Source organism: Aedes albopictus, chromosome 1 (genome assembly GCF_035046485.1).
Source record: "Aedes albopictus strain Foshan chromosome 1, AalbF5, whole genome shotgun sequence".
Taxonomy (NCBI): Eukaryota; Metazoa; Arthropoda; class Insecta; order Diptera; family Culicidae; genus Aedes; species Aedes albopictus.
Genome location: NC_085136.1, coordinates 19,288,623 through 19,304,053, shown reverse-complemented (window position 1 = coordinate 19,304,053; position 15,431 = coordinate 19,288,623). Strand labels below are relative to the sequence as shown.

General features: G+C 42.3%; 2 protein-coding genes across 3 annotated transcripts in view; one reads left to right on the top strand and one right to left on the bottom strand.

Moving 5' to 3' along the window:
* The window catches only part of LOC109408932 (uncharacterized), a 59,004-nt gene extending 57,057 nt beyond the window's left edge, over positions 1–1,947 (top strand). For both annotated transcript variants that reach the window (XM_062844147.1, XM_019682329.3), the window contains one exon: positions 1,086–1,947. In XM_062844147.1, the coding sequence (XP_062700131.1) occupies positions 1,086–1,793 (708 nt within the window). In that variant the 3' untranslated portion in view covers positions 1,794–1,947. The remainder of the gene's footprint in view (positions 1–1,085) is intronic.
* On the bottom strand, positions 1,844–12,724 carry LOC109408933 (translation initiation factor eIF-2B subunit beta). Its single transcript, XM_019682330.3, has 4 exons — positions 12,521–12,724; positions 12,352–12,438; positions 11,457–12,290; positions 1,844–2,090 (listed from the first exon to the last, which is right to left on the bottom strand). Exons 1-4 carry the CDS (start codon positions 12,586–12,588, stop codon positions 2,018–2,020), a joined length of 1,062 nt encoding a protein of 353 aa, XP_019537875.3. The 5' UTR covers positions 12,589–12,724; the 3' UTR covers positions 1,844–2,017.
* Positions 12,725–15,431: the final 2,707 nt, after the last annotated feature.

Genomic DNA, 15,431 nt, shown 5'->3' with positions numbered 1-15,431 from the left:
ACGTTAATGTTTATCCCTCTCATCCACATGATACGCTGTCGTCGGCCGCCTAATACTTGAGTGACTGATGTCGATCAACCACAGAACGTCGGCAAGCACAACACGACTTTGGTGATTGCTATTTTTGCTATTTCTGCCCTGCGTTTTCTGTCTTTCAATTCCAGGATTAGCTCCAACGGGAGCTTCTTCCTCGGGCAATTGCATTCTGCGGTTTCTTCTTGAGCTTTTCTATATGTTGGGTGTGCTTTTATTTCTGGAAGTTACGGGTCCTGCATTGGCATTTCCTCTGTACAGTGCTGAACAGCTTGACATCGCTGCTACCGGATTTTCTAGTTCACTGTTCTCGCTAGTCTATTGCCTTACCGGTCAGACTAAGGCCTGAGTGTCTTCTGCTTTACGTAGGAGTCATCTCAGTCGCGTTTTAGTTCCGCACTCTATCAAGGGTCCGCAAATCGTTCTCCACTTGGTCGACCCACCTAGCTCGCTGCGCTCCACGTCTTCTTGTACCGGTCGGATGATTCTCGAGAACCATTTTAGTCGGGTTGCTATCCGACATCCTGATGACGTGACCCGCCCACCGTAGCCTCCCGATTTTCGCGGTATGGATGATGGTTGGTTCTCTCAGCAGTTGATGAAGCTCGTGGATCATTCGCCTATTCCAAGTCCCGTCTTCCATCTGCACTCCGCTGTAGATGGTACGCAACACCTTCCATTCGAAAACTCCAAGGGCGCGTTGGTCCTCTGCACGTAGGGTCCATGTTTCAAACCCATAGAGGACTATCCAAATCAGCGTTTTGGAGATAGTTAACTTCGTGTGATTGCGGACTTTGTTCGGACTTTATTGCGGAGTCAGTGAGCCCAAGTACACACATTCTTTAACCGCTTCGATTTTGTCACAGTCAATAGAGATTCGGAGTGATGGACGCGTTAAATCATAGTCTATTGGTGAACTTGAATCTTAGGAACAACCGATTTGTTGTGTGACGAGAGACTTCATTAGGGAGCGTAGCATTACTAATGGCACTGTGACACTATGTTCCATTCCTGAATCTCGACGTCATTCTAATCTATTCTCTTCTCCGCAGGTCCTCTACTACCGGATTCGAATCGTCGAGGTCACACCCTGTCGCAGCCGCAGTCTGGTGCTGATCAGTCAATCCCATAAACTGATCAATCCAACTCCGTCGACCCACCAGTTGCTGCCAATCGACTACAACGTGACCAAAATCGAAAATGTCAACATGAAAGCCGTTCCGGAAACGGCCATCATCGTACGAGGTGGAGTCAGCACTGGTTCTGCTTCCGACGCCGATCAGGTCACAATCGATTCGTCGTCGTCCTCTTCTTCGTCGAACTCATCAACCCTTCGCGATGCAACCGAAGCCGACCTTCCGGAGGAAGACCAGGACTCCCATGGAAAGACCCCCGCTCTGAACCGAGTCAACTCGCTTCCGAAACCTCCGCGGGTGCAAATCCGACTGGACGAAAACACCGAACACCAGGAACAGCAGCAGCAGCAGCACCAGCAGGAGCAACACTTGGTCCGCTGTCGGCTGGTGGAACGCCAGGAGAGTATCAAGATGCAACCCATCTACATGGGAAACGGTGCTGGCGCCGAGTCGTCCTCTTCTACTTCCAACCTGACGACGGATGGGAACGGGCGCGAATCGAAGACGAAAGCGTCCACCGAGAGCCTGAACCAGCGCCTGAAGGGGCTGTCCAAGTTTTACAACATCACCAGCTACAAGGCGTCCAAGCTGTGGAATAAGAAATCGGCCAAGGCGATCGAATAAAAGGATTTCGGGGTGGTTTCAGAGCCCCAGCGAGAGACGCCCCAGCAGAATCGGCTTTTCAATAATATACATACGTAATTTATTGTATAACAGAAAACCCTAGCGTATAGATAAGTTGTTTGTTATGTGAATAAACTTTACCTTCAGAATTTGATGTGCCTGGCGTGTCATTTGTTATCTCTCGATTTACCTTTTGGACGGACGTCGTCCTGCTTCGCATTATCCTAAAGCTCGTTATCGTCTGGGTGATAAAGTTCGCTCAGCAATCGATAGACGTACGACGGGGCATTACCTCCACTGTGGGTGGGAAGAAAAGAAGAAGGATTAAAGTATAAATAAATTCCACTGGGTATGGAGTCGATTAGCCTAACTGAATGCTGTCGTAGATAACATTCCAAAAGATGACATCAAGATCCTCACTGTAGCGCAAAGTTTGGTTCTAACAACTCGGCCTACGGACACGTCCCCAAGCAGTACACATGTCGCAGAAGAGTCATGACAGCGCAGGTTTTTGGTTGTACAAGAGCGACAGTAAATCACAGACAAACAGACGTCTCACCCTACTCACTTCTCATCGTTACCCTTTTTAACGGTTAGTTCAAATATTTTCAGGGTGGCCACTCAACTTGGTAAAAAAAAAATCCCGATTATTTCCCGGTTTTTCCCGGTTCTTCAACAACTTTTTTCCGGTTTTGTAGAAACTGATTTATATGGTAAAATCGGAACACTTTCATTACTATTTTCAATTTTCTCACTTTTCTGAATTTGTTAAGTGATACAGAGAAACACTTAAGCGGGGAGCGTTGCTCGAACAGAGCGAAAGTTCAAAGGTGACTGTCCCTTCTAGTTGAAGCATTTATAATAGAAACAAATAATTTGATAAAGGCTAAATTTTATAATGAAACTGTCATTTTCTTTAATCCTGAAAAATTGATATATTGTTTAAGGAAATATTTTTGAAATTTTATACATATTAAACTAGCTTTATTGGAAGTTTAAAATAAAGTGATGATTTGATTTACTTTTTACCGAGAAAATAAATTTGACTTTTTCCAACAATACTTCAAGCTAATTTTTAAAAACTATAATTGTGGAAGTTCCGTCTCTGAGCAAATATTCTAGAGAAGCTGGAAAAAAATCTTACTGATATCAAAGTTGTCGGTGGAGGAAAAATCTGGCTGAAATACTGTTAGAATCTTATAGAATTATGGTAGAAATTTGTAATGGAAATGCCAAGTGAAATCGTTGGAGAAAAATCATATTGCATTTTTGAATATACTTCTCTAGAGTCCACCGAAGCAATCCCGCGAAAATCTCTAGAGGTTTATTGGAAAAATCTTGGTCAAATTAGTAATGGTAATCTGCGTAAATTGTTTGTAAACACTTTGAAATAATTATTGGAGGAATCCTTGATAATGTTCTCTGTTAGAATTCTTGACAGATAGAATACAGTAGACGTTCGATTAGTGCAACATGTTTACGTTTCACTTACCGAATGAAATTCGATAACTGCAACAACTGACAAACGTCACATAACTGTCAGTTGCAGCAGAATGCAACCAATGTGCATACGGAAAACATCGCACTGCAACAAAATTGCATGCGAAAAACATCGTATCGCTGTTGATATTTCATTTTGACGGATAGCGGTGCGATAACTGCAAAATTATTGCACTTAGGGGCGATTTCTTCACCCTGGCTTAAGCGTTAAGCCAGGTTTAACTGTATGGGTAAACCTGGCTTATCGGTTAAGCCGAGGTGAAGAAATCGGCCCTTAGCGGACTTGCAGTTAAAGCGTTTGCACCGAGCGAACGTCTACTGTACGAATAAAATGCCTAGAAGGATATATTTCCCTTTTGTACTGTTTGTTATTACAATAATTGTAACTCTCTTATACACATCTAGAATAAAATGCAAAGATCTCAAAACTTTCTATGAAGTATCAAAAGTCAATCTTTTGATTAACCTTCCATCGGTCACGCAGTTGGCCACCACGCTTATGCTGAGTACAAAATGCGTTTTTTTTCAACGTGTTGTGATATTATTCAAGGGTTAGGTTTCGATCTCCGTATCTAGTATCTAGGATCTAGTATTGATAGATCCTGTTTTAGAAAAATCACAATAATTCTTACACTCCCGTTCAAAAGTTTGGGGCCACCCCCACCAAAAACATGTCATTTTTTTAGGCCCATATCTCCGCCAATTTGCGTCCGATTTCAAAACCCTAGGTGTCATTCAAAAGATAATAGGGTATCGCGCCACTTGGGCGGTGGCTTCTATATTCGTCTGTTTTCCACTATAACTCAGTCAATTTTGAACCAATTGACTTGAAATGTTGTACACGGGTACAGTAGACGTTCGATAACTGCAACATGTTTACGTTTCACTTACCGAATAAAATTCGATAACTGCAACAACTGACAGACGTCACATAACTGTCAGTTGCTGCAGAATGCAACCAATGTGCATTCGAAAAACATCGCATTGCAACAAAAGTGCATGCAGAAAACATCGCATCGTTGATGACATTTCATTTTGACGGATAGCGGTGCGATAACTGCAAAATTGTTGCACTTAGCGGACTTGCAGTTAAAAAGCATTGCAGTTAAAGCGTTTGCACCGAGCGAACGTCAACTGTAGATACTATACCTATCTCACCACATTCCAAAAGTTGTGTCAATTGGTTCAAATTTGACTGAGTTATAGTGGAAAACAGACGAATATAGAAGCCACCGCCCAAGTGGTGCGATTCCCTAAGTCAAAGAAACTTTAAACATGATTTAAAAGAAACTTTTTCAAAAAATTTTGTATGTAAACTTAACCCAAAGTTGCCAAATTTTCTAAAAAATGAATATAAACTTACGGCAGTGTCGCTGGAAGTTGGGTCGACCAAATTTTAAGATGAGAGCGGTAATATGACCCATTTTCTATTAGCTTTCAACTGCTTTTTACAGAACTTAGCTAAAAAATCTAGAAAAAAAGTTATTAAGTAAATTAATCCTTGATGTCATCGACCAAAAGTTTGGGGTCACTTTCGTAAAACATGGAAAAGTGATTTGGTGATATCTTCGTCATCTATAATTCAATTTTAATTATTTTTGGCTCATTTCAAAGATAATTAACTAAATTTACGTTTGATGTCTTCAACTTAACGTATTTAACGATTTTTGTATATAAAAATATTATGTAAAGTTAGCACATTTTACCACGCTTCAAAAAATGAGGCAATTTTACGTTAAGTTTTAGTATGTAAATTTCAACAAATATGTGTGGTTCAATGTCTATGCAGTAAGTATCATTCATTTTGTTTCAAATAAGCCAAGAAGAATTAAAATTGAATGAAAGATGACGAAGATATCAACAAATCACTTTTCCATGTTTTGCGAAAGTGACCCCAAACTTTTGGCCGATGACATCAAGGATTAATTTACTTAATAACTTTTTTTCTAGATTTTTTAGCTATGTTCTGTAAAAAGCAGTTGAAAGCTAATAGAAAATGGGTCATATTGTGCGTTTAGCACTAAATTGATTTCCGAAAAAACTTCATTGACTTCCGCTGCCTTTCCTATGCGTTAAACATAACATCGGAAGTAGTGCGCTGTATAGAAAACCAGATTTACTGTACAGCGCACTACATACTTCCGACGTTATGTTTAACGCAAAGGAAAGGCAGCGGAAGTCAATGAAGTTTTTTCGGAAATCAATTTGGTGCTAAACGCACAATATTACCGCTCTCATCTTAAAATTTGGTCGACCCAACTTCCAGCGACACTGCCGTAAGTTTATATTCATTTTTTAGAAAATTTGGCAACTTTGAGTTAAGTTTACATTCAGTAGGTCGGCTCAAGTTTACATACAAAATTTTTTGAAAAAGTTTCTTTTAAATCATGTTCAAAGTTTCTTTGACTTATTATCTTATATTAACGGGAGTGTATATTGTAGATGCAATAATACAGATTATCCTGGACTTCCATCACCAAGGGAAGTTCATGTTCTAAGCAAATTCCCGGTATTTTCCCGGTTTTTTTCCCGGTTGTTTGCGATTCCCGGTTTTCCCGGTTGGGTGGCCACCCTGATTTTGTAGTTCGCAAATCGCTCGGTCACGGCGCTCGCATCGTTTTTGCTCCTGTTTGACGTTTGCTCACTACTGCCACCCTGGGACCTGCCCAAGGGGTTGGTCACTCGGCACATTGTGCCCGGCACACATGCCGGCACATCTCGGCACACATGCCGGCACAATTCGGCACACATGGGCACAACAATAAAATCCAACGTTGCTCTATAGAATCAACCTGTCAAAATACTCACGATTGAAAAAAACCGTTTATTCACATTTTTATCAAGTATGCTGGGTTGGATTTTGTTTGTAAACACCAATCAGATCAACAACATTCGACAAAAATTGACAGGGTACTTCATTAGCGCAAAAACATTCAAAGAAAAAACCCCACTGGGCACGTTCGGCACACTTGGCCACACACTGAAAATTATCCGGCACAGTTTTGGCACACATTGGCACACGCTCAAAAATAATGGCACAAACGAAGTGTGCTGAATGGCCAACCCCTTGGACCTGCCACCTACTGAGTGGTTTGCGTAACATAGTCTGCACGCTTAAACTGCTCCATACATCGCATGTGTAACTGTTACTCACTGTGGAGTAGTAATCCTACATTATAGAGATCTGCGGAGGCGGCCATTGGTAAGCCAATCGTGCAGAAAGAACTGTCAAAGTGTGAGCCAAATGAACAGGCTGATCGTTAGTAAGAAGGCGTCGATTGAACGGTATTGCAATCCGAGCTAAATAAATTAAAATTATTTATTTTTAATATCGAGAAATTGACGGTATATGTAAGTTTAGTAAAAAGATAGAATTTAATTAATTCTGCTTTCAAAAGCTCAAGCTTATGACGAAACTTTTGTTGCTGCACTTCTCGAAAAAACTTTCATTGCTGCTTCTTGCTTCAGTTCTGCCGATATGTTTAGCTTAACACTTTACAATAAATTTCAGATTTCATCGATTGCTCCGCTATTTTTTTCAAAATTTTGAAAAAAATCTATTATAATTAGAAAATGTAAACAAAACAACTTGAACCACTACGAAGTCACGCACAAAGTTTGAACATCTAGCTTTGCAGCAAGTGTTGGCAGCTGATGTAAACAAAATGAACAGCGTTGCCGAATCGACATATATAACTTCCGCTTATCTCTATGTAGAGGATTTCTACTGTGGAGCATCGCTGCAAATCCGGGAGAATGTGTGAAAATTATATGTACGGCTTTCACGCCGTGAGCTGATGGCAAGTTACACATTGTTGTGCTCCCGACCTTCCCGACTAGTAATCCTACATTATAGAGATGTGCGGAGGCGGCCATTGTGAGCCAATCGAGCAGAGAGAACTGTCAAAGTGTGAGTCAAATGAACATTTTTATTGTTTGTAGGAAGGCGTTGTTTGAACGGTATAGGCTAATCCAGATGACCCCCAATAATAGAGGCGCTTGGTGAGATAAGGAGAAAATCGTTTGTTTACATAAAAAAGTCAATTTTTTGTCGTCAAATTTTACTCATTTTTTGCTCTAGAAGTTGCTATTTTCCATTTGCAATGGCTTCTATTATCATTATTCTTCATGCCCATGCCGACAGATACCGGATTGGCCAGCTAACAAAAAATCCGGAAGATCGCCCGCCAGAGGCATAGCAAGAGCTCCTCAAATTAATAGGTGAATTTGGATGACCCCCAATTGTAGAGGCGCTAAGTGAGATAAGATGAAAATCGTTTGTTTACATCAAAAATTCAATTTTTCGTTTTCAAAATTAACTCATATTTTGCCTTGGTGGTTGCTATTTTCCATTGGTAATGGCATCTATTATCATCAATCTCGTAGCCCACGGCGACAGACACCGGATTGACCAGCTAACAAAAAATCCGGAAGATTGCCCGCCGGAGGCATAGCAAGAGCTCCTCAAATTTTCAAAGAAACTCTTGAATTAAATTCAAATTTTTTTTTTGAGTTTTATTTGTATAACAACTATATTGAGGAACTGTTTCAGGAAATTTCTGGCAAAAAAGCATGGAAGGATTCCTGGGAAATCCTTAGAAAAAAAAACAATTCTGAAGTAAACTACGGGAGAATTCTTGGAAGAATCGTTGGGCATATTTCTGGAGAAATCTTTGAGGGTTTTTTTTAGAAATTTTTGAATAGATTCCTAGTGCAGTCCATGAAGCAATTTCTAAAGAAATGAACGGAGAAATTTCTTGAGAAATTCTCGGGAAATTTCTAGAGGAATCCTTGGAAAGTTTCTAAAAAAAGCCCAAAAAAAAACAATTCCAATAAAATTCCTCCAGAGATTCCTCAAGCAATTTTTCTAGAAATATCTTCAGCGATTCCTCCACAGATTCGTCCAGTTATTCCTCATGGATTCTTCCAGGAATTGCTCCACAAATTTCTCAAGGAATTCCTCCAGAGATTCACACAGAAAACCTCCAGGGATTCCTCCATCCATTCCTCCTGAGAATCCTCTTCCAAGGATTTCTCCAGATATTCCTCCAGGAATTCCCCCAGGAATTCCTACAAATATTGCTTCAGAGATTTATCCAGGCATTCCTCCAGGGATTCCATCAAAACACCTGCAGGAATTCCATCAAGAATTCTTCCAGAGATTCCTCAAGCAATTCCTCTGGAGATTTCCTAGATTTTTTCCAGGGATTCCCTCAGAGATTCGTATAGTCCCAGAATTTGTTTCAGGGATTGCTTAAGAGATTCGTCCAGTAACTGTAGAAATTTCATTTAGGTTTTCTAAAGAAAATGCTCCACGAATTCCTCCAGGGATCCCTCCAAAAATTTCTCCAGTCCTCCAGAAAACCTCCAGGGATTCTTCCAAGGATTTCTCCATGAAGTACCTCAAAGATACCTCCACGAATTCTTCTAGAGGTTCCCCAAATTTTTTAAGGATTCCTTCAGAGATTCGTGCTTAAATTCTTCCACTGATTCATCCGGGAAATTCTTATATTTTCCAGAAATTCGTTCAGAAAATCCTCCAAAGAATCTTCCTGGAATTCCGACATGGATTTCTCTAGGAAATTTCCAAGGAATTCTTCCAAGGCTACCTCCAGAAATTCTTCCTGGATTTCTCCCAGAACTCCTGTAGAGATTTCCCAGAAAATTTTCAATGGATTCTTCCACAGATTCGTCCAGCAATACTTCCAGGAATTCCTCTATAGAAGTCTCAGAATTTTATTTCAGGGATTGCTTTAGAGATTTGTCCAGTAACTCCCTCAGGGATTCCTATAGAAATTCCCTGTAAGATTTCTCCAAAAAATCCTCCAAGAATTCTTCTAGGGTTTCCTTCGTTATTCCTCTAGGGATTCCTTCAGGATTTCCTCCCGGAATACCTCCTGGGATTTCTCCAGGAATTACTCCAGGATTTCCTCAAAGGATTGCTAGAGTAATTCCTCCAGAGCTTCCTCCGGGAAATCCTCCCGATATTTCCAAGAAATTTGTAGATAACCACTGGATTAGTCTCTCATGCTCTCGCCGTTCTGCGTGCTCGCCGATAGCATTGTAATATGCCTTCGGCCGATGCACAATCGCAGAGATTAATTGAGCGCCGAGTTGTGTAGTAACGTGTCGATATATGTTCAAGGATTCCCCTCTGCAATTCCTCAAAGGATTCCTCCAGAAATTCCTCCAGGAAATCCTCAAGACATTCCATCAGAGATTCTTCCAGGATTTTCTCTGTAGAGTGTCTCCAGGAATTCCTACAGGGATTTCTCTAGGGAATTTCGAATCTAGAGTTTCGTCCAGGAATTCTCCCAAGTATTCATCCAGAAATTCGTCCAGGAGTTTCTCCGGGAATTCGTCCAGGAATTGCATCAGGGATTTTTCCAAGAATTTCTCCAGACAATCTCCAGTGATTCCTTCAGGAATTCATCTAGAGGTTTCACAGAAATTTCTATAGGGATTCCTTCAGACTCGTCCAGAAATTCCTCCAGGAATTTTTCTAGGGATATGTATAGTAGAGATTTCTTTACGAATTCTTCCAAGAATTCCTCCAGGGATTTCTCCAGAAATTCCTTCAAGAATTTACCCATGAATTTCTTTAGGAATTTCTCAAGGTATTTCTCCAGGCACCACCGTGGGTGCCCAAGATTGAGAGTAAGTATTTCTCCAGGAATTCAACCAGCTATTCATCAAGGGTTTCCTCCAGCGATTTCTTCAGACAATCTCCATGGTTCCTCCAGGATTTCTGGATTCCTTGAGAAATCCCTAGAGAAATTTCTGGAGCAATCCCTAGAAAATTTCTAAAGGAATTCCTCCAGAGATACCTCCAGAAATTCCTCCTGGCATTCTAGAGATTCCCCAATTTTTTTCCCAGGGATTCCTACAGAGATTCGTCTAGGAATTCCTACAGGAATTCATCTAAAAATGCGTCGAAGAATTCCTCTGGAAATTCGTCCAGGAATTGCTACAGAGATAACTGCAGGAATTTCTTTAAAGATTTCCCAAAAAAAATCCAGGGGTTCTTTCAGAGATGCGTCTATAAATTCCTCCAAACTCTAGGAATTTCTAGAATTCCTCCAGAAATTCATCCAGAGATTCCTCCGGGAAATCCTGAAATTCCTCAAGAAATTTATCCTGGAAATTCTCAGGGAGTTCCACCAGGGATTCCTCCAGAAATTCCACCAGAGATTCCTCCTGGGATTCCTTCAGGGATTCCTTCGGGAATTCCTCAAGAGATTTCTCAGAAATTTCAACTGGGATGCCTTTTGAGATTCGTCCAGAAGTTTTACAAGGATTCCATTAGAGATTTATACAGTCATTCCTCCTGGAACATGTCCAGCAATTCCTCATAACATTCCGTCAGGAATACCACTAGGGATTTCACCAGAAATTCCTCTAAGAATCCCTTCAAGAATTTTTCCAGATATTTCTCCAGGAATTCCTCAAGAGATAAGTGTCGGACTTTCTCTGGATATTTCCCAAAGATTTTTCTAGGGATTCCTTCAGAGATATTATCATAAATTCCTCCCCCAGAAATTCGTCAATGAATTTTTCCAGAAATTCCCCTTAAAATTCCATTGGGAAATCCTACCGATATTTCCCTGAAACTCCTCCAGAAATTCCTACAGGGACTCCTTCAGGAAATTCTCAAAGAATTTCTAAACGAATTCCTCCGGAAATGCCACCTAGGATTCCTCCAGGAATTCATCTAGAGATCTCTCAGGAATTTCTCCAAAGATTCTTCTAGAGATTCGTCCAGGAATTCTTCGAGAAATTCCTCCGGATACCTTCAGGGATAAATCTACGGATACCTCCAGGGATTCCTCCTTGAATTTCTCCTGGGATTCTTCCAGGGATTCATCCAGGAATTCCTTTAGGGATTTTTCCAAAAATATCTTCAGCGATTTCTCCAGACAAAATTCAAGGATTCCTCCAGGAATTCCATTAGATTCCCAGAAATTACTATTGGGATTCCTTCAAAGATTCGTCCAGAAATTCCCCCAGGATTTTTTTTTCCGGAAATCTACGGATATGTATAACAGATATTCCTCTAGGAATTCTTCTAGGAATTCCTCCAGGGTTTCTGGGAAGATTCCTGCTTTCAAAAAAAATCCTCGCTACGCCAAATGTTAAAGTCAAGTAGATATAATGTGTACTTACGTATTGGTCACAAACAGCGTCACCAGCTCCGGCGGCACGTAATCGAACGCCGGATTGTACGCCTTGGCAAACCGAGCCGCCGGCGAACTGTAAGGAATAACCGCCTCCGCATTGCCCAGAATGTTGAAATCATCCTGATCGTAGTTGGACAAATGCACCGGCGTCAGTTTGTAGGTCGGAGCCAGCACGATCACCGGCACCGAGAAATGCTTGGCGGCCAGTGCCAACGAATACGCCCCACAAATCGCTCGCAGCCCTCCATTGGCCAGCACGCTGTGCGTTCCGATAATGACCTTGTTCACCCGGGACATCATCGCGAAGATGGCCGAATCCGGAATAACGGTCGTCTGAATCTTGGCCTTGCCCAGATTCACCCCCAGCTGGTGTCCCTTGCATGCCGGGGCACATTCCGCCACAATCACCTCGATCGTCCGGTTCTCCGCGGCCTTCTTCAGAAACTTTTCGACAGACTTCGAATGCCCTATGGTCATGATCAGTTCCGACGAGTGGATGTGTTCCGTCGCCTGGGAGGAAAGGTTTTCCGAACACGTTTCCAGTTCAGTCTCGATCTCGCTCAGATGCTCCAACAGCGCGTCCCGCAACCCTTCCTGGGGCTTCGAATAGTCGCCCCGTTTCTGTTCGCTGGTTTGCGTGACCAGCTTGTGCAACGACAGGGAAGTCTGAGCATCGTCAAAGTGAATCCGCAGCTGGGCGGAATCGTACTCTTCACGGACGATTTTCAAAATCCGACGCACCGTGTTGGCGATTACGATATCCTGGGGGAGGGCCGACACCAGAAAGTGTCCCTGTCGGCGGATGGTCTTCATGAGACACCTAAAACGAACCCGGCTTGATTAGATGGATATTTCATACGACAAACGGCAAGAATACTCACTCGGCAGTGGTCCATTCCGATTTGCTGATGAGGTTCTTCAGCAGCGCTAGCGTCCGGGATGTAAGCTTGTGGGAACCGACGATTTTGCTGTAAACATTACACATACGGAGCGAAAGGTCAATAGCCTTCGTGGCAAGGACGTACGTTCGGGATTTCCTGAACAACTTACCTCAGTCGAATGTCGTGCACAAACTGGGCAATTTCCGTTGTCGGTAGTTCCTCTGGTTGGCCGGTCATCGTTGCCCCGTGTTAAAATGATGTTTTCTAGATTTATTCTGAGGAAAATCCGGAATAATGTTGCGAAAATACTTTCGCGAAATGAGCAAACCGCACTGTGCGCCCGAGAGACGAGAATAAACAAAAACAAACAACGACGAGCGTGTGAAATGACAGTTCAAGGTTCTGCTTTATCGACGCTCGATTTGGACATGTGAGGGGAAGGAATCTAGTTGTACACTGAATGGAATTTCCATGGGAATTTCACAGAAGAAATTCCCAAGGAAATCCCGGGTTAAGAGATGGTCCACTGCACGAATTTATGCTGGCCTGCTTACTCTCACAGGAAATTTGACATTTGAGAGGTGCCGACACCGCTCAAACGTCAAATTTCGTGTGAGAGTAAGCAGGCCAGAATAAATTCGTGCAGTGGATTATTTTATGAATTAAGTTCTTTAGGGGTATCGAGTATATTTCGACACTGATTCCTCATTAGGGCCTAACTGATATTTTCGAATTCTCTTCATCGATGCTCTCTTTGTGTCATTACAGAATGTGTATTGAGTTTTCCCAAAACTTTTTGATTGAAATGCGAAGGAGATGACTACATCTTGCCATAGAAACAAAAAGAATAATGATTTTGTTCGTTTTGATCAAGTTATTTATTAGCGAAAGAGAGAGTCGACGAAGAGAAACCGATCAAGTCAGTTAGGCCCTTATGAAAAATCATTGTCGATTTCATAATCGGAATCTTCATCCAAAATGTCAAAATTTAAAACTTTATCATTTGTGAAGCTCCCAGGATTTCACAGGCAATCCTCTCAGGAATTCACTGGAAATTATCTGATTGATTGATTGATTTGACTTTATTAAAGAGACTTTCAGCCCTTAGCTAGTTCGTCTCTCATGGAAATTCTCTCAGGATTTCACCGGAAATCCTCTCAGGATTTCACCGGAAATCCTCTCAGGATTTCACCGGAAATCCTCTCATGATTTCACCGGAAATTGTCTCAGGATTTCACCGGAAATCCTCTCAGGATTTCATCGGAAATCCTCTCAGGATTTCATCGGAAATCCTCTCAGGATTTCACCGGAAATCCTCTCAGGATTTCACCGGAAATCCTCTCAGGATTTCACCGGAAATCCTCTCAGGATTTCACCGGAAATCCTCTCAGGATTTCACCGGAAATCCTCTCAGGATTTCACCGGAAATCCTCTCAGGATTTCACCGGAAATCCTCTCAGGATTTCACCGGAAATCCTCTCAGGATTTCACCGGAAATCCTCTCAGGATTTCACCGGAAATCCTCTCAGGATTTCACCGGAAATCCTCTCAGGATTTCACCGGAAATCCTCTCAGGATTTCACCGGAAATCCTCTCAGGATTTCACCGGAAATCCTCTCAGGATTTCACCGGAAATCCTCTCAGGATTTCACCGGAAATCCTCTCAGGATTTCACCGGAAATCCTCTCAGGATTTCACCGGAAATCCTCTCAGGATTTCACCGGAAATCCTCTCAGGATTTCACCGGAAATCCTCTCAGGATTTCACCGGAAATCCTCTCAGGATTTCACCGGAAATCCTCTCAGGATTTCACCGGAAATCCTCTCAGGATTTCACCGGAAATCCTCTCAGGATTTCACCGGAAATTCTCTCAGGATTTCACCGGAAATCCTCTCAGGATTTCATCGGAAATTCTCTCAGGATTTCATCGGAAATCCTCTCAGGATTTCACCGGAAATCCTCTCAGGATTTCACCGGAAATCCTCTCAGGATTTCACCGGAAATCCTCTCAGGATTTCACCGGAAATTCTCTCAGGATTTCACCGGAAATCCTCTCAGGATTTCATCGGAAATTCTCTCAGGATTTCATCGGAAATCCTCTCAGGATTTCATCGGAAATCCTCTCAGGATTTCATCGGAAATCCTCTCAGGATTTCACCGGAAATCCTCTCAGGATTTCACCAGAAATCCTCTCAGGATTTCACCGGAAATCCTCTCAGGATTTCACCAGAAATCCTCTCAGGATTTCACCAGAAATCCTCTCAGGATTTCACCGGAAATCCTCTCAGGATTTCACCGGAAATCCTCTCAGGATTTCACCGGAAATCCTCTCAGGATTTCACCGGAAATCCTCTCAGGATTTCACCGGAAATCCTCTCAGGATTTCACCGGAAATCCTCTCAGGATTTCACCGGAAATCTATTGGAAAATGGGGAGAGAGCCGAAGAACGAACTACTTCGCTTGACGGTTGAAACGAAAAAGAAAGATTTTATTCACTACGTGGTACAATTCAAAAAGGCATGGCCTACCATGATTGACATCATTGGGTATTGCGGGTATGTTCGATATTGCATATGCTAACACTCCTCCTCGAACTGACTTGGCAATAGCCCTAACTGCTTGTTCAATATTCTAATCCTACACTGTTGCAAAGGTTTAGATATACTAACTGCAAGCATATTTTCAGTTGGACAATATTGCAAACTAATCTGTTTCTTCTCTTGCAGGTCCCTAACATAGAAATATTTAGTTTCAATGTGCTTCGATCGTTTTTCAATTCGATCACTACAAACTAGCTTTATACAACTTTGGTTGTCTTCGTAGGTTGGTACTGGTTCCGAGACGTCCTCGCCGAAATCCACTAGCAGCTTCTTCATCCAAGTGAGCTCCTGGCAAGCCTCTGCCAACGCCACGAACTCCGCTTCTGTGGAGGATAGCGCAACGCAGGTTTGCTTCCTGGATGCCCAGCTTATGATACCGCCTCCGAGACGAATCAGGAAACCGGTGTTGGATTTCCGGTCACGGTGGTTGCCGGCCCAGTCAGCATCCGCAAACAGCTCCAAACCCGAGTTCGACGACC

What these genes read in the sequence shown, in the direction of transcription:
- LOC109408933 (XM_019682330.3), bottom strand. Translation starts at nt 12,588, where the DNA reads ATGACCGGCCAACCAGAGGAACTACCGACAACGGAAATTGCCCAGTTT. An exon ending in TCGGAATGGACCACTGCCGA is followed by an intron (nt 12,291 to 12,351) that starts GTGAGTATTCTT and finishes GGTTCGTTTTAG; the next exon opens with GTGTCTCATGAAGACCATCC. An exon ending in ACGCTGTTTGTGACCAATAC is followed by an intron (nt 2,091 to 11,456) that starts GTAAGTACACAT and finishes TCCCACCCACAG; the next exon opens with TGGAGGTAATGCCCCGTCGT.